Source organism: Saccopteryx leptura, chromosome 3 (assembly GCF_036850995.1).
Source record: "Saccopteryx leptura isolate mSacLep1 chromosome 3, mSacLep1_pri_phased_curated, whole genome shotgun sequence".
Classification (NCBI taxonomy): Eukaryota; Metazoa; Chordata; class Mammalia; order Chiroptera; family Emballonuridae; genus Saccopteryx; species Saccopteryx leptura.
The window spans coordinates 278,271,221-278,290,758 of NC_089505.1; the positions used below are offsets into that span (position 1 = coordinate 278,271,221).

General features: G+C 41.8%; 2 protein-coding genes across 2 annotated transcripts in view; both read left to right on the forward strand.

The window, feature by feature from the left end:
* SRSF7 (serine and arginine rich splicing factor 7) overlaps positions 1-19,538 on the forward strand; it is an 87,861-nt gene that overhangs the window by 14,768 nt on the left and 53,555 nt on the right. The window lies entirely within an intron of this gene.
* LOC136397438 (putative ATP-dependent RNA helicase DHX57) overlaps positions 701-19,538 on the forward strand; it is a 28,506-nt gene continuing 9,668 nt past the window's right edge. The window contains exons 1-6 of the mRNA XM_066371944.1: positions 701-715; positions 2,749-2,922; positions 16,444-16,579; positions 18,126-18,202; positions 18,284-18,418; positions 19,097-19,171. Of these exons, the coding sequence (XP_066228041.1) occupies positions 701-715; positions 2,749-2,922; positions 16,444-16,579; positions 18,126-18,202; positions 18,284-18,418; positions 19,097-19,171 (612 nt within the window). The remainder of the gene's footprint in view (positions 716-2,748; positions 2,923-16,443; positions 16,580-18,125; positions 18,203-18,283; positions 18,419-19,096; positions 19,172-19,538) is intronic.

Genomic DNA, 19,538 nt, shown 5'->3' on the forward strand with positions numbered 1-19,538 from the left:
TCATTTTAGTGGATAATTGCATTTATTGTTTAGGTATAAAAAAGGAATATTTATCTTTTAAAAGTACTTCTTTGAACACCACTGATATCTCATTTACAAAGTGTTTCTTTAAAATACTCTTCATTAGCTTTGCTTACTTAGGACATTATTATTTGAATCAAGACTCGTTGTAGGGCATGCTTGTGATATTATAAGCACTAGATATTTGCATTTTCAATAAGATTTTAATACTGTAGTATGTTTTCATATTAAATTCCATGTTTGTTTTCACCACCTCATGTGAATGAAGTGTCCGGTTAGACTGTAAAATTGTTTCTTGCTGACTCCTTCAGTGATTTTATCATAAAATACTACAATTATGCTCACATGTCTCATAACTATGTAGTGTCATTTCTCAAGAACATCAAAGTTCTCTTTTATGTGTGTTTCATGAAAAAGAATAGACTGGTCGCCACTACAGATGATCAGTTTCTCAAAAATTTTACTAAAGACCCATGCTTCACAGATTTAAAGTGAAGAAACTGGGAGTTTTGGGAAGGTATTTTTTTCTTTTTTTTTTATTTCAACTGATTGCTAATATATGAAAGATAACATTTGTTTAAAAAAACACTAACCCAAACCCATAACTGATGATTCAACTCTTCAGGAAAAGAGGGAGCCCCAGCCTCATATACACAACACAACATCTGTTCCAGGTGCAATGTGCGACCCCCAGGTAAGGTCGTCTCCGCACACACAGGTCCTGACTCCAGTGGCTTCCTTTCTTCTAAACCTTGGTTGGGCTTGGGCTTTCCAAGTTAACTTCAAAGGCACAGAATCATAATTCCAGATTCTTGTACTTTTATTTATTTAAGTCTAATGCACTGCTGTCCTAAGAAAGCTTTGATTCTTGTACTTTAAGTCACACCACTTCTAAGGCTCAGAGATAGTTAATTAAACTCAGGCTAATGCTTTTCATAAAAGTGAATATGGGAAGAAAGGCTAGCTCTAACAGATAAGGGTCAGACCCTGCTTTGCCCATGAGTGGACCCTGGAAATGCTCTGGCAGATGGAAGGGGAAGTAAAGAAGGGACTTGAATTCACATGGCCTTACCTCAAGACCTGGCTGAAACTCCTGGGCTGTGTGCCTTTAAGTGGGTCATTTACCTTCCTTTTTTTTTAGTGAGAGGAGGGGAGGCAGAGACACTCCTGCATAAGCTCTACCATGACCCACCCTACAAACTCACTAGGGGGGTGATGCTCTGCCCATGTGGGGCCCTTGCTCTGTTGCAACCAGAGCCATTTTTTAGCACCGGAGGCCATGGAGCCATCCTCAGTGCCCAGGACTAGTTTGCTCCAATTGAGACATGGCTGCAGGAGGAGAGGAGGATGAGAGAGAGAGAGAGAGAAACAGAGACAAACAGAGAAGAGAGATGGGCACTTCCCCTGTGTGCCTGGGCCGGGAGTTGAGAACAGGCCATCCACATGCTGGGCAGATGCTCTACCACAGCCAACCCGTCACGACCATCATTTACCTTCCTTAAAGCTCAACTTCCTCTATTATATACTGCCTTATCAAGGCGGAGAGGTCCATCTGCCAGCATGTGGAAAGAACTAATGTGATCTCTGAAAACTCCAAAGTGATACTCAAGGTGGTTTGAGGAAAAGGAAGAAGTAAAGGAATGAGAGAGTAAGCTCAAAGAGGGGGTGAAAAGGAGAAAAGAAAGTGGTGGGGTGGAGAGATGAAGCCAACAGAGCATGGGGGTCCATGTGCCATTTCTGGGCTAGGGTTAGTGATTGGATGATGAGTGGTACTTGGGTCCTCCTGACTACACAGAGACCTGGAGCCAGTCATTGGAAAGGAAATGAATATTCAGACTCGTTATAATGACAGCTACTATTTGTATGGTTTTAATTCACAGGATCACTTTTAAAGCTTCTGAATCTTTAACTCACCACTGAGTACACCAGCTTCTGAAGGGGCTCACAGCCTGGCCCTAGAGCAGGTTGTATCGTACATTTTCTTAAGCCACAGAAAACTTGAACCAAGTGGTGTGGTCATACTCCTCACTAGGCCTCAGCAGCACAGGAGGGAAGTGGGACTGTGAAGGGGGAAAAACACAGGTCACACCTTGCCAGCCAGGTTGCACCTATACCCAGGATGGCTTCTAGTCTGGTCTTTAGATCAGCTCTGTGAACCAGATGGCAATGGAGGCACTGTTTTGAATTTGAGCCAGAATGAAAATCAACTACATCACTAAGCACACTTGGTCGTAGCCATACTATCACGAAGGAAGCAGTGTTGACATATTCTGGTGCAAGCTGCAAGTGTTTTATCCTTGGAGGGTGCTTTTCAGAACATTACTCTAGGGAACAGCTAGAAAACAAAGTTACTAGGAAGCAAATAGGAAGAGAAGATATGAAGGCTTATCTTAAATGTGTGGTTGCAGAAAATGAGTAGGTATTGATGAGAAACAAACTGAATAAAAGCTTTGAAGGTACAAAACAAGATACTTTAAAAAATGTCTCAGTGCTATGTTAGTAACTTGGCTAAGTGTTTCCTGTGTGTATCATGACTTGGAGAAGAGAACACACATGGACTTTTGAATCATACAAACCAGACTTGAGAGTGAAAATCTGTCATACGGACACACCACCACTCTAACAGACCAACCTGTCACTTTACCTGATTGACTGCATCAGGCCAGTGCTGGGTCGGGAGCAGAAACCAGAATGCTTGGGATAGACTGCTCCATTCTTGCCCTTCAGGGTTCCATCCAGGAAGTTGCCCGTGTAAAACTGGACCCCAGGCTGGGAGGTGTATACTTCCAGTACCCGCCTGCTTCCAGCATGATGGACCCTGGGGGAAAAGCCAAACCATATATAGGTTCAGGACAGAAAAGTAGCCAGAGAAAATCAGAGCTAAGAAGTAGCTTGCAGACAGTAATCAAACCCAGTCAGAGCCAAGAGTAGGTATCTAGAGGAGACAAATGTAAGAAGAGCAACCTGGGAAATTCTGGCAGCCTCCTAGGTAAGGCATTAGCAGGTGGTTTTGAAGATCTTCAGTAACAACATCTCACTCTGATTTTAGTTTCTTTGGGGAAGGACTAAACAGAGAGAGAGAGAGAGAGAGAGAGAGAGAGTGTGTGTGTGTGTGTGTGTTTGGGGCAGCCAGGTTGGAAAATGGCAGTTTTAGGGTCCTGGAGGGGCTGGGATTTGCTGGGATTCCTCTTCATAAAGAGCTGGAGCTCTCTGCTCAGCCTGGCAAAACAACCAGCTGGTTTTTGAAAAAAGACACTCTCCTTAATTAAATGTCCATATCCCTGGGACTAGAGCATGTGTGCTTTTTAGCCCTTACATCATCTGCTCGGGTTTCTGCTGTAACCAGTTTCCTTTTTTTTTTTTCTCTCAAACCAGGCCTCTACAGAGGTAAGTATCTTTCTGGTCCTGTACTTGGTGTCTAAGGGCTATTGATAAAGAGCCTGGGTCACACAGTCTCTCTGAGAAGTAAAACATCCCACAGCATGTAGTTAACCAAGTGGTTCAGGAAAAGAGGTTTGAGGGCCAGGACTTGAGTAGTGGAGAGAAGGCAGGAGGTCTGGGGCTCTAAGGGAAAGAAGGCTGTTTAAGTTCTCTCATAGAGTTTGAATCATTTTTTAGGTGTTACTGACAATCCATTCATTCTACAAACACTTATGGTCCATTTGCTAGTGCTAGCATGGTATTAGGAGTTAATGACAGGCAGGCATTCACAAAGATGAGCTGGCAGGAGGGGCTGGGAATTCAGTGAGGAGGGAGTGTGCACACAATGCCTGTCACACCAGGCTGGAGGTGGGAGGGCTGACAGGAGTGGGAAGGGCGAAATCCAAGGTAAAGAAGTACAAAGGGTCTGGAAGGAGGAATTAGGGCTTCTAACAAAAAAAGGGGCCTTAAAGGACAGAGATGGAGAGTGGGAGCAGCCTGACTTGTGGTGGCGCAGGGGATAAAGCGTCGACCTGGAAATGCTGAGGTCGCCGGTTCGAAACCCTGGGCTTGCCTGGTCAAGGCATATATGGGAGTTGATGCTTCCAGCTCCTCCTCCCTTCTCTCCCTCTCTCTTTCCTCTCTAAAAAAAAAAAAAAAATGAATTTAAAAAAAAAAAAAAAGAGTGGGAGCAGAGGGATGAGATGCCAGGCAGGGGCACAGGGATAATGGCATGAGGATGCAGGAGGAGAAATTCTGCAGAGCTCAGGTGTGCAATATCAGCTTTGAAAAGACATGGCATGTGGCGTTTGGTCCCTGTAGCATAGTACGTGTTTATATGGCCAGAGGAAGAGCTCCTGAAAGATTCCAAGATGGCAATGGAGTAGGCAGACGTTCCAGCTGCCACCTCCCAGAACCAAATTGGACTACAACTCAAATTAAGAACAATCATCATGAAAAACCAACTTTGGACTGAACTAAGAGGAAACTAAAACCAAGGATCACTGAAGAAGCCACACCAAGACTGAAGATTCTGGAAAGACAAGGCAGCTGCAAGAGGCGGTAGAAAAACTGAAAAGCAGATGCAAACCTTTCAGAACTTGCAGCTTTTACGGAGCTGCTGACAGTCCTAAGCGGGAGGAAGCTGATCTGTATAGACAGGTTGACCCCTTCCACATTACCCAGGCAGAGAAATCACCTACACATACAGCAAAAAGAGCAGTAGCTGCTGACAAGTAGCCCACAGCAGATTACAAACAACAAATGAAGCCAACCCAAGAAGATCTAGAACCAACACAACTGATAGCAAAAGGCAGATAACTTAAACCCTAGACCCAGTTAGCTATTTAAACAACACACTAAAAGGAGGAGCCTATACACAGAAAAAATGGGAAGACAGAGAAATGCAATCCAAATGAATCAACAAGAGAAATCCCTAGAAAAAGAACTGAATGAGATGGAAGTAACTAAATTAACCAGATGCTGAGTTTAAAATAATGATTGTTAGGATGCTCTAGGATCTTAGAGCAACAATGGACGGACATAATGAGCACCTAAATAAAGAGATAGCAAGCATCAAAAAGGACATTGAAATCATAAAAAAAGAAACAGTCAGAAATGACAAATACAGTATCAGAAATGAAGACTATACTAGAAAGAATTAACAGCAGGCTGGATGAAGCAGAGGATCAAATCAGCAATTTAGAGGACAGATAAACAAAAGCATGGAAGCAGAGCAGCAAAGAGAAAAGAGGCTCAAAAAAAACTGAGGAGGCCCTGGCCGGTTGGCTCAGTGGTAGAGCGTCAGCCTGGCGTGCGGGAGTCCCGGGTTCGATTTCCGGCCAGGGCACACAGGAGAAGCGCCCATCTGCTTCTCCACCCCTCCCCCTCTCCTTCCTCTCTGTCTCTCTCTTCCCCTCCTGCAGCCGAGGCTCCATTGGAGCAAAGATGGCCCAGGCGCTGGGGATGGCTCTGTGGCCTCTGCCTCAGGCGCTAGAATGGCTCTGGATACAACAGAGCGACGCCCCAGAGGGGCAGAGCATCACCTCCTGGTGGGCATGTCGGGTGGATCCCGGTCGGGAACATGCGGGAGTCTTTCTGACTGCCTCCCCGTTTCCAGCTTTGGAAAAAAAAAGAAAAAAAAAAACTGAGGAAACTCTAAGAGAGTTCTGTGACAACATGAAGAGAAACAACATCTGCATCATAGGGTTTCCTGAAGTAGAAGAGAAAGAACAATGGATAGAGAACCTGACTGAAGAAATCATAGCTGAAACTTCCCTAAATTGATGAAGGAAAGAGTCACATAAGTTCAAAAAGCACAGAGAGTCACACAAGTTCAAAAAGCATTAAAGAGTAACCCAAGGAGGACTACATCAAGACACATCATAATTAAAATACCAAAGTTAAGAGATAAAGAATACTAAAAGCTGCAAGAGAAAAGAAGTCTATTACCTACAGAGGAGCCCATGAAAGGATGACATCTAATTTTTATTTTTTATTTTTTTTCATTTTTTCGAAGCTGGAAATGGGGAGGCAGTCAGACAGACTCCTGTATGCACCTGACTGGGATCCACCCAGCATGCCTACCAGGGGGGCGATGCTCTGCCCCTATGGGGTGTTGCTTTGTTGCATCCAGAGCCATTCTAGCACCTGAGGCAGAAGCCACAGAGCCATCCTCAGTGCCCAGGCCATCTTTGCTCCAATGGAGCCTCACTGCAGTAGGGGAAGAGGGAGACAGAGAGGAAGGAGAGGGGGAGGGGTGGAGAAGCAGATGGGCGCTTCTCCTGTGTGTCCTGGCCGGGAATTGAACCCAGGAATCCTGCACGCCAGGCTGACGCTCTACTGCTGAGCCAACTGGCCAGGGCCAACATCTAATTTTTCAACAGAAACACTTGAGGTCAGAAGAGAATGGCAAGAAATATTCAAAGTAATGCAAAACAGGAGCCTAAAACCAAGACTTCTTTATCCAGCAAGGTTATTGTTTAAAATTGAAGAAATAAAAAGCTTCCCAGACAAAAAAACAAAATAAAAAAACAAAACTAAAGGAACTCATTACAAATAAACCAATTCTGCAAGAAATGTTAAGGGGCCTGCTGTAAACAGAGCAAAGGGAAAAAAATCTAGAAAAAACAGGATTGTAGATTTAAAGAACAAAATGGCAATAAACAACTACATATCAATAATAATCTTAAATGTAAATGGAATAAATGCTCCTATCAAAAGACATAGGGTAGCTGAAAGGATAAGAAAACAAGACCTGTTCATATGCTGCCTACAAGAGACTCACCTCAGAACAAAAGATACACATAGACTGAAAGTGAAGGGATGAAAAAAAGTATTTCATGCAAATGGAAAGGAAAAAAAAGCTGTGGTAGGAATACTTATATCTGACAAAATAAACTTTAAAACAAAAGCTACAGTAAGGAATAAAGAAAGTCACTACATAATGATAACGGGAGCATTCCAACAGTAAGATATAACCATTATAAATATCTATACTACTTATATAGGAGCACCTCAATATATAAATCAGATTTTGATGGACATAAAGGGAGAGATCAACAGCAATACTATAATAGTAGAGGATTTTAATACCCCACTAACATCAATGGATAGATCCTCAAGAAAGAAAATAAACAAAAGACACCAGCTTTAAGGATACACTAGATCAACTGGATTTAATAGATATCTTCAGAATCTTTCACCCTAAAGCAGCAGCATATACATTCTTTTCAAGCACTCATGGTACATTCTCTAGGATAGACTACATGTTAGGACACAAAATGAGTCTCAAATTTACAAAGATTGAAATCATAACAAGCATCTTCTCTGATCACAATGCCATGAAATTAGAAATCAACTACAATAGAAAAACTGAAAAACATTCAAACACTTGGAGACTAAATAGCATGTTATTAAATAACAATTGGATTAACAATAAGATCAAAGGAGAAATAAAAAATTTCCTTGAAACAAATGAAAATGAACATACAACAATTCAAAATTTATGGAACACAGCAAAAGCAGTCGTGTGAGAGAAGTTCATAGCATTACAGGCATACCTTAAGAAGCAAGAAAAAGCTCAAATAAACAACATAACCATGCATATAAAAGAACTAGAAAAAGAACAGCAAGTAAAACCCAGAGGAAGTAGAAGGAAGGAAATATAATAAAGATCAGAGCAGAAATAAATGACAGAGGCTAAAAATAAAATACTGAAGATTAATGAAACCAAGAGCAAGTTCTTTGAAAAGGTAAACAAAATCGATGAACGTTTAACCAGACACACCAAGCAAAAAAGAGAGAGGACTCAAATAAATAAAATTAGAAATGAAGGTGGAGAAGTAAAAACTGACACAGCAGAAATACAAAGGATTGTAAGAAAATACTATGAAGAACTGTATGGCAAAAAATTTGCCTGACCTGTGGTGGCGCTGTGGATAAAGCGTCAACCTGGAAATGCTGAGGTCGCCGGTTCAAAACCCTGGGCTTGCCTAGTCAAGGCACATATGGGAGTTGATGCTTCCAGCTCCTCCCCCTTCTCTCTCTCTGTCTCTCCTCTCTCTCTCTCTCTCTCTCTCTGTCTCTCCTCCTCTCTAAAATGAATAAATAAAAATTAAAATTAAAAAAAAAAAGGTGAATGAAACCAGACCAGTGACCCCATAGACATACACATGGTTTCACAAAAAAAAGAAAAAAAAATTGACAACCTTGGTGAAATGGACAAATTCCTTGAAACATATAATCTTTCAAAAATCAATCTGGAAGAATCAGAAAACCTAAACAGACCAATTATACAACAAAAGAGATCGAAGCAGTTATCAAAAAACTTCCAACAAACAAAAGTCCTGGACCAGATGGCTTCACAGGCAAATTCTACCAAATATTCAGAGAAAAAAAGAACTAACTCCTATCCTTCTCAAGCTAATTCACAAAATTCGCCCTGGCCGGCTGGCTCACTGGTAGAGCATCGGCCTGGTGTGCAGAAGTCCCGGGTTCGATGCCAGGGCACACAGGAGAAGCGCCCATCTGCTTCTCCACCCCTCCCCCTCTCCTTCCTCTCTGTCTCTCTCTTCCCCTCATGCAGCGAGGCTCCATTGGAGCAAAAATGGCCCGGGCACTGGGGATGGCTCCTTGGCCTCTGCCCCAGGCTATAGAGTGGCTCTGGTCGCAACAGCGACGCCCCGGAGGGGCAGAGCATCGCCCCCTGGTGGGCAGAGCGTCGCCCCCTGGTGGGCGTGCCAGGTGGATCCCTGTTGGGCGCATGCGGGAGTCTGTCTGACTGTCTCTCCCCGTTTCCAGCTTCAGAAAAATACAAAAAAAAAAAAAAAAAAAATTCAAGAGGAGGGAAGACTTCCAAGCTTCTTTTATAAGGCAAGCATATTCCTCATTCCAAAACCAGGCAATGACACTACAAAGAAAGAAAACTATAGATTAATGAACTTAGATGCTAAAATTCTCAACAAAATATTAGCAAACCAGATCCAGAAATACATGAAAAAAAATCATACATCATGATCAAGTGGGATTTATTCTGGGGAGGCAAGACTGGTACAATATTTGCAAATCAATCAATGTGATTCATCAAATAAACAAAAGGAAGGAGAAAAATCACATGTTAATATCAATAGATGCAGAAAAAGCATTTGATAAAATCCAGCACCCATTTATGATCAAAACTCTCAGCAAAGTGGAAATACAGGGAACATACCTCAACATGATAAAGGCCTTTTATGACAAACCCACAACCAACATCATACTCAACAGGCAAAAATTAAAAGCAATCCCCTTATATCAGAAACAAAGCAGGGGTGCCCCCTTTCACTCTTATTCAATATAGTTCTGGAAGTACTTGCCACAGCAATCAGACAAGAAGAAGAAATAAAAGCATTCAAACTGGAAAAGAAGAAGTAAAACTATCATTATTTGCTGATGACATGATATTGTACATAGAAAACCCTAAGGTCTCAGTCAAAAAACTACTGGACCTGATAAATGAATTCAGCAAGGTGGCAGAGTATAAAATTAATATTCAGAAATCAGTGGCATTTTTATACACCAACAATGAACTGTCTAAAAGAGAAATTAAGGAAACAATCCCCTTCACTATTCCAACAACAAAAAAGAAAGTACCTAGGGGTAAATTTAACCAAGGAGGTTAAAGACTTGTACTCGGAAAATTATAAAACATTGATGAAAGAAATCAAGGAAGATACAAACAAGTGGAAGCATATACCGTGTTCATGGATAGGAAGAATAAACATCATTAAAATGTCTATATTACCCAAAGCAATCTATAAATTCAATGCAATTTTTATTAAAATACCAATGGCATACTTCAAAGATATAGAACAAATATTCCAAAAATTTATATGGAACTAAAAAAAGAACACAAATAGCCTCAGCAATCTTGAAAAAAGAAGAATAACATGGGTGGTATCACATTTCCTAATATCAAGTTATACGACAAGGCCATTGTACTCAAAACAGCTTGGTACTGGCATAAGAACAGGCATACATATGAATGGAATAGAACAGAGAACCCAGAAATAAACCCACACCTATATGGACAATTGATATTTGACAAAGTAAGAGCATACAGTGGAGTAAAGACAGTCTCTTTAACAAATGTTGTTCGGAAAATTGGACTGGTACTTGCAAAAAAATAAAATTAAGCCCTGGCTGGTTGGCTCAGTGGTAGAGCGTCGGCCTGGCGTGCGGAAGTCCTGGGTTCGATTCCCGGCCAGGGCACACAGGAGAGGCGCCCATCTGCTTCTCCACCCCTCCCCCTCTCCTTCCTCTCTGTCTCTCTCTTCCCCTCCCGCAGCCAAGGCTCCATTGCAGCAAAATATGGCCCGGTCGCTGGGGATGGCTCCTTGGCCTCTTCCCCAGGCGCTAGAGTGGCTCTGGTCGTGACAGAGCGATGCCCCGGATGGGCAGAGCATCGCCCCGTGGTGGGCATGCCGGGTGGATCCCGGTCGGGCGCATGCGGGAGTCTGTCTGACTGCCTCCCGTTTCCAGCTTCAGAAAAATACAAAATAATAATAATAATAATAAAATAAAAATAAAATAAAACAAGACCACTCACTTAACCATTCACAAAAATAAACTGAAAATGGATAAAAGACTTAAATGTAAGTCATGACACCATACTCATCTTGGAAGAAAACAGGCAGTAAGCTCTCCGACATCTCTCGCAGCAGTATATTTGCTGATTTATCTCCACGGGCAAGTGAAATAAAGGACAGTATGAACAAATAGGACTATATCAAACTAAAAAGCTTTTGCACAAGTAAAGACAATATGAACAAAATAAAAAGACAAACCACAAACCACACAATGGGAGAACATATTCGACAAAATGTCTGATAAGGCATTAATAACCAAAATGTATAAGGAACTTGTAAAACTCAACACCAAAAAGTAAACAATTCGATCAAAAAATGGGCAAAAGAACTGAATTGATACTTCTTCAAAGAGGACATACAGATGGCCAATAGGCTCATGAAAAAATGTTCAACATCACTAATCAATAGAGAAATGCAAATCAAAACCACAATGATGTACCACCTCACACCTGTTGGAATGGTGCTCATTAACGAAACAACACATAATAAGTGCTGGCGAGGATGTGGAGAAAAGGGAACCCTCCTGCAGTGCTGGTGGGTATGCAGACTGGTGTAGCCACTGTGGAAAACAGTAGGGAGATTCCTCAAAAAATTAAAAATGAAACTGCATTTTGACCCAGCTATCCCACTTTTAGAATATATCCTAAGAATAGCAAATCACGGATTCAAAAGAAGAAATGCACCCCCATGTTTATTGCAGCATTGTTTACAATAGCCAAGATCTGGAATCAACCCAAGTGTCCATCAGTGGACGAGTGGATTAAAAAGCAGTGGTACAGCCTAACCAGGCGGTGGCGCAGTGGATAGAGCATCTGACTGGGATGCGGAGGACCCAGGTTCGAGACCCCGAGGTCACTAGCTTGAGTGTGGGCTCATCTGGTTTGAGCAAAAAGCTCACCAGCTTGGATCCAAGGTCAGTGGCTTGAGCAAGGGCTTACTCGGTCAGCTGTAGCCCCATCGTCAAGGCACATATGAGAAAGCAATCAATGAACAACTAAAGTGCCACAACAACAAAAAAACCTGATGACTGAGGCTTCTCATCTCTTTTCGCTCCTGTCTGTCTGTCTGTCCCTATCTATCCCTCTCTGACTCTCTGTCTCTGTAAAAAAAAAAAAAAGGCAGTGGTACATGTACACAATGGAATACTATGTGGCTGTGAAAAAGAAGGAAATCTTACCTTTAGCGACAACATGGATGGACATGGAGACTATTATGCTAAGTGAAATAAGCCAGGCAGTGAAAGAAAAATATCATATGACCTCACTCATATGCGTAATCTAAGGAACAATGTGAACTGAGGGGCCAGAGGGGAAGCGGTCAGAGGGGAAGGAGACAAGAGGATAGGATCAGAGAAGAGAAAGATTAGTGAAATTATATATTCATAACAGTGTTATAGAGAGCAGGACAGCAAATCTTGGAGGGAAGGGGGAAGGGTGTTGGGGGGGCAAAGGGGGTATCAAGGGGAACATGGAGGTGGGGGGCAGGGAGATGTATTCAGTGGGACACTTGAATCTATGTAAGCACACTAAATGATATAAAATCAATTAAAAAAAAAAAGAGCTTCTCCAATAGGGGTGGCTATTTCGTCTTCCGTACGGAGGCAGGAAGTGAAAAGTACCTACCGGGCACAAACATGTTTTTCCTTAGATCTTTTCAGACAGAAATTGTGGTCAAAGCCATTGATGTGGAACTCTTGCAGGTGTTTCCCAAGCTCCACCGGTTTCCTCAGGTCAAATGCAGTTCCTTGCACTGGAGCAACTTCCCGTGTTGGCAAGAGGCAGAAAAAAGGGTGATAAATGCCCAACTCACATCTTTGTGTGTGGTGTTCTAAAGACTCACTCAGCCTTCATTTTGATTTGTAAAGGCTATGGAAGCCCAGATACTAAGAAGGAGAATGAATTACTAGATTTTTAAAAAGTTGTCAGATGCGGCCCTGGCCGGTTGGCACAGTGGTAGAGCATCGGCCTGGCGTGCGGAAGTCCCGGGTTTGATTCCCGGCCAGGGCACACAGGAGAAGCGCCCATCTGCTTCTCCACCCCTCCCCCTCTCCTTCCTCTCTGTCTCTCTCTTCCCCTCCCGAAGCCAAGGCTCCATTGGAGCAAAAGATGGCCCGGGTGCTGGGGATGGCTCCATGGCCTCTGCCCCAGATGCTAGAGTGGCTCTGGTCGCAACAGAGCGATGCCCTGGAGGGGCAGAGCATCACCCCCTGGTGGGCGTGCCGGGTGGATCCCGGTCGGGCGCATGCAGGAGTCTGTCTGATTGCCTCCCCATTTCCAGCTTCAGAAAAATACAAAAAATAAAGTTGTCAGATGCAGTGGTTATAACATTCAGAATCATTCATATGTGGAAAATATATACAAAAATCAAGGAAACAATTTCCATTAGGGGCTAAGTTGGATAAAGGGCGATGGTTGTCCTAACCATTGAGTCAAATCACTTTGTTGACATTTCTCGCTTTAGTGCTGAAATATCCCAAGGTTTATAGCACCTGGAGGTGGCTAAACAGGCACTAAAAATGTCCCTGATATGAATGATTCACAAACCAACTGGGGCCATTATTAGCCAAAGGAACACTGGCAGCGACCCTTTCCCAGTCACTTCCTTGTAGATACACTCCAGCCTGTAGTAGGGCTGTTAATAACACTGGGAGAAATGAGTTAACAGGGACAGTCTCTAGGGCAAACTGGGAGGTACGGCCACTCTACTATTTGCCTATTTTAGAGTCAACCCCCTGAATGAAAGCGTTGTGTCTCCAGGACGCATTCCTGAAGGAGTTCAAGTCAGCAAGCACTGCGCATGTGCAAGCTGGATTCCTCAAGCTCATCAAGAGAGGACATCCTGATGCCTCTTTACAATGATTTGGGTGGGAGGTCACTGCAGTGTGGGGCCCCTCAACTCTTAAAGCGCAAAGCTCAGAAGGAACATGAACAGGAGCCCTGTCTTGGTGGTCATCACACAACCAGCGACCAGTTAAGAACATCCCTTCTGGTGTTATGGGACTCCCTCCCTCCCTCCCTTTCTCCCTTCTTTCCTTTTATCTCTTTTTGTGAGCCTTCACTGTGAACTGCATCCTTTATCATTACAAGGTGTCTGTGTTCTTTTATGTAACTTAATGCTTTCTGTCATGAAATCAGCCTTTGCCGACTGAGATCCGTGCTGCTTTGGCTTTCATTTGTTTGGTGTGCTTTTGAAGTCTCCTATTTTCAACCTTTCTGAGTCACGTGGATTGTACACAACATTCGTTGGGTTTTGCTTTGTGATTCCATCTCAGAGAATTTGTTTAATAGAGGGATTCTATTCTATGGCATTAATGTGACATATATATGTTCTAAGTGTTCTTTGTTCTGTCTTTATATTTGGTGGCACGCTTTCTGTGTTGACTAATTGTAGTTATTGCTTTTTAAAAATCTTTTACCATATGATCTGTGTTTGTGTGTCTTTCTGGTCATTTATAAAGTTTGTATTTTTGTTTTAGTGGTTACTTCTGTATATAAGTAACTTCAATATTACATACTTAATGTTTTTTTTTTCTCAGAATATGCCTAGTTTGTCCTTCCACTTTGCTGAGACTTTCAAATGTTAAGTATTCTTAACAAGTCACTTTTGTTTCCCAGTAGATGGTGCTAGAGACACAATATAAAGAGCTTACTTTATAAAATAAACATCAACCTCATCTGAGTTCACACTCAGTCTTCGAACCTCTGATCTCTTCTGGGAAAATTAATAGTTGAACTTTTTGGATCTCTAAGGCCAAAGACCAGATCTTGGATAGTGACCCACCTGGGTGCTATTGTCCTGTGGAGTCTGGGTGACCAATTACCTCCCACAGTGAACTTTTAAAAGGTAACAACTCTCTTTCCTTATGAAACAATTAGACTGGGAAAAAGAAGCAGTGGTTGTCATGGGCTCAAGATTTTAATTTTACCATCCACATGCCGAGTGGTAACTCGTTATGCTTTCTTCCCTTATTTAGCTCTTCCCTAAAGCTATACTCTGCTCAAAATCTTACCCTTATGACAGTTCCAATGTGATTGCCTAGGTCAGTCAAGATTACTTATTTCTCCTTACTTGGAAAAAAAGAAAGTCATGGAGGGTATTCTTTTTAATTTAATTTTCTTTCCTTTTTATTAAATTTATTGGGGTGACTGGTTAACAAGATTAAATAGGCTTCAGGTGCACAATTCTACAAGACACCTTCTGTACACTGTATTGTGCATTCATCATTCCAAGTCAAGTCTCCTTCCATCAAGAATCATGAAGCCTGATCAAGGGTGGCACAGTGGATAGAGCATTGGACTGGGATGCAGAAGGAACCAGGTTCAAGACCCTGAGTTCGCCAGTTTGAGCACGGACTCATCTGGTTTGAGCAAAGCTCACCAACTTGGACTCAAGCTCACGGGCTTGAGCAAGGGGTTACTCAGTCTGCTGAAGGCCCATGGTCAAGGCACATATGAGAAAGCAATCAATGAACAACTAAGGTGTCACAACGAAAAACTGAAGATTGATGCTTCTCATCTCTCTCCGTTCCTGTCTGTCTGTCCCTATCTATCCCTCTCTCTGACTCTCGCTGTCTCTGTAAAAAAATAAAAATACAAAAAAATACAAAAAAAAAAAGAGTTATGGAGTTTTCATGACATAAGGACCCAGGACATATTTCCAGTCTGTTTACCTGATACTGAGACATCTGTAAATCAGTGTTTACTTTAGCTTTTCTCTCTGTGAAACAAAGCTGCTATTACTTGCTGCATTATACATTACATGGAAATATTTGATCAGTGATTCGCTTGAATACATACGGGATGGCATACACATAGGGGTCAGGAATGGACAGAGGAATTCGCCTTTGTGGAGAGAGCAGGTTCTGCAGTGTGTCTAATATGCAATGATAAAATTGCATCGATGAAACGGTCAAATATAAAGTGGCACTATGACACATGCCATACTACATTTGCATCAAAATATCAAGCCGGGGACAGCAGAAAGAAAGTATGTCAAGAGCTACTGTGCAGAGTGCAAGCTAGTCAGCAGCAACTCCGTGTTTGGACCCAACAAGGTGACTGAAATTCAGCTATCTTTGCTGGTGCTTTAGCAATTGTGAGAAACAGAAAGCCATTCACAGATGGGGAGTATGCGAAAACATTCATGCTTGATGAATGAACTTGCCAATGAACTTTTTGACGACTTTTTGGATAAAGACAAGATAATCAAATGAATAAAAGACATGCCTCTGTCAGCAAGAACTGTTCATGATCATACCATCATGATGGCAAATCAAATTGAGGCAACACAAGTGAAGGTCATAAATGCAGCACCATTTTTTTTCTCTCTCTTTGGATGAATTAACTGACGTAAGCCATTTATCCCAGTTCAACGTGATTGCAAGGTATGCTGTTGATGACACATACATGAGGAAAATCTTACTGTTTTGCCTATGAAAGAGACAACAAGAGGGGAGGATTTATTCAAACCTTTCACTGAGTTCGCTAAAGAAAAAAATCTACCGATGGATAAACTTATTTCGGTGTGTACTGATGATGCTCCGTGCATGGTGGGGAAAAACAGAGGATTCGTAGTGCTTCTTTGTGAACATGAAAAGAGACCCATCCCAAGTTTTCACTGCATCCTACATCAGGAGGTGCTTTGTGCTCAGATGTGTGCTGAGCAGCTCGGTGAGGTGATGTCGCTGGTCATTCGGGTGGTCAACTTTATTGTTGCCCGAGCTTTAATTGATTGCCAGTTTAAAACACTGCTGGATGAGGTTGGGAATAATTATCCTGGTCTGCTTCAGCACAGCAATGTGCGTTGGTTGTCAAGAAGGAAAGTGCTCAGCCATTTTGCGGCTTGTCTGAGCGAAATCCGGACTTCCCTTGAAAAGAAAAACATCGAGCATCCTGAGTTAGCTAACACTGAGTGGCTCTTGAAGTTCTACTACCTCGTGGATGTGACTGAACATCTGAACCAGCTCAATGTGAAAATGCAAGGCGTTGGAAATACAGTCTTCAACAAGCAGTGTTTGCATTTGAAAACAATCTGGAACTCTTCATTGCCAACATTGAAACTGGTTGTTTACTACACTTTGAAAAACTGGGAGAGTTTAAAGATGCATGCACAGCAAGTGACCCTACTCAACATCTTGATCTCCAGTAGCTAGCGGGCTTCACATCTAATATCCTGCAGTCATTCAAAGCGTACTTTGGAGAATTTCGTGAGCGCACTCGTCTTTTTAAGTTCATCACTCGTCCACACAAGTGTGCAGGGGATAGCACCGACCTGAGTTACACCCCCCAGTGTCTCTGTCAGAGATTTTGAGCTACAAGCTGCTGACCTGAAGGCCTCAGACATTTTGGTGAATAAGTTCAAGTCACTGAATGAGGATTTGGAAAGACTTGCACGACAGCAAACAGAGTTGGCGAGCAAACACAAGTGGGGAGAAAAGAAAAAAACTTCAAACCGTGGACCAGCTGATTGTCAAAACTTGGAATGCGCTTCCAGTCACATACAACACATTGCAGCATGTGAGTATTGCTGTACTGACAATGTTTGGCTCTATATATGCATGTGAGCAGTCTTTCTCACATCTAAAGAACATTAAGACCAACCTACGATCACGTTTAACAGATGGAAGTCTCAACGCCTGCATGAGGCTTAACCTCACTACGTATCAACCAGACTACAAAGCCATCAGCTAAAACCATGCACACCAGAAGTCGCATTAATGGTAAGAAGTACTTTATTCATCATTGGTTAGCAACAGCATAACAACGTTATTAAAAAGAATTCAGAGACTTATTGTACTTTAAAAGTGTTGGTCTTCAATATAATGCACACATTTACTTGTATTTAGTGTTAAACATATTGTATGGCTCTCTGGAATTATATTTTAAAATATGTGGCATTCATGGCTCTCTCAGTCAAAAAGGTTTCCGACCCTTAATTTATGGTATATTTAACTCCTACTTATATTTTGCCACATTATTTATATGTACTTGAGACATTCCAAGAAAACACTTCAATCGTCATCAGGAGACAGGATAGTGTTGCTTAGTTTCAGTTCCTTTGATTTGTCTCCTTCTCTGGTGCCTGAAAAATGGCCTATATTTGAACAGAAGCCAGAGAACAAAGAGGTTTGGGCTTTCCTTTCTCATACTTGTGCTTAGCTACAAAAAGGAGTGTCTAAATCTAGACCGCTTAATCGTGTCCCTATTCCTAGGAAAAGATGTGAGCCACTGAGACTTCAAGGTAAGAGAAAGAGGGAAAGTTCTGAGGTGGCTGTTCAGCACTAGGGATGCAGAAATAACCGCTCTGGGCTCAGGTAAGGAACTGAGAGGCCCCGTGCAGAAATGCAAGTAGGAAAAACTAGACAGCATCACAGCACCTTGAGTTGGGGTTCCAACCAAAGTAAACATTTTTTGCTGTTCCAAGAATTTCCAGGAAAATCAGACCTACTCAAAATCCAGTGAACATGATCTTAAAAATGTAGTCTAGAGATAAATAACCAATAACCAGGGTTTTGGTAATTTGTGAATTTCTGTGTGACTATTTCACTGTATTTGCCAGTTTGCATACATGTAAACTGCCTTTTTGGAAACAACCTGTTTGATGGGCCCATAAGAGCCTCGTTACTGTCTACTGAAGTAATGCATTTTTGTCTCATTCATCTCCACTTATCTTTTCTGTGTTGAAGCCCCTGCTTAAAGACTGCCCACTTCTTTCAGGAAATGGCCAGCCTCAAACGACAGTTCACAGAGCTGTTATCAGACATAGGCTTTGTAAAGGAGGGGCTCAGAGCCAGGGAGATTGAGAAGAGGGCTCTAGGAGGAGATGGCATCCTGGAAGCCGCAAGAGAAGAGGTAAAGAATGTGTAATGAGTTCTTATTTTTCTCTGATTAGCCCATGAATAGTATTTTACTCAGGACCTCTTGTAGGCATCCTTCACTTCAGCCCTGTGAGCTGTGGGTTCTTGCTTTTCTTCTTTCCACAAATAAATGTCAGCTAACACTCACACAAGGGTTTCTCTGTTAATTGTTGTTACTGTTTTTGTTTTTTAATGTTCACACTGGTTTCTTGATAAGTCCATAAGAGGTAGAATAGACTTTCTAATAATGTCTTCTTAAATCAGACCAGCTTTTGCCCAAAGGGACAGGTTTTTGTATTACTATAGGAAGAACACTCCCTCAAGATGAACCTGATGCCACTCTGTTTTAAGTGAAGTTAATACTTTCTAGAACTTATGAAGATCTCATGAACCAGAATCTTTCTGTTCACTGATTCTCAGGAACACTTTGTAACTGCTTTACAGAAATCAAAAGAGCTACTGTGGGCTTCTTAGAGTGGGTCCTGTGTGAATGTGTTCCAATAGACCTATTGTTTACTTAGAAAAAAATAATTTTTCTAGCACATGTATAGAAGTTATATGCTGCTTTTGTTTTGTTTTAAGGTAGAAATCAAATGAAAAATTATGTAAATTGCAGGACACAGACAGAAGTAGCCACATAACTTACAAAATTAATACCACATTTCTCTCATAGGCAAATTCAAATGCTGAGAACCCCAAGCTGATATCAGCAATGCTGTGTGCTGCTCTGTATCCAAATGTAGTGCAGGTAAGAAAACATTTTTCTTGCATTCTCCCACTACTTGTTTTCTTTATAGCCAAGAGATATAAGTTAAGTCTACACATTAATCATCTTAAAGACACTCACTCAAACACACAGAGCCTTTTAAATTTCATATACATTTCTAATCCTTCAATTCCTTAATCTGTTTAGATGCATTGTTCAAAAACATTTACTGTATAAAATGGGTTGCTTTTTAATCCTAATGTATTATTGACATTCAAGGAATTAAAATAGATATGTAGGTCACTTTCTCAGCAACCTGTGTATAACTGACTTTCTGTGATAGTTAGAAACTTGGTTTCTACCACATTTTCTCTTATGCCCTCTACTCTGGACTAAAATTAGATAAGAA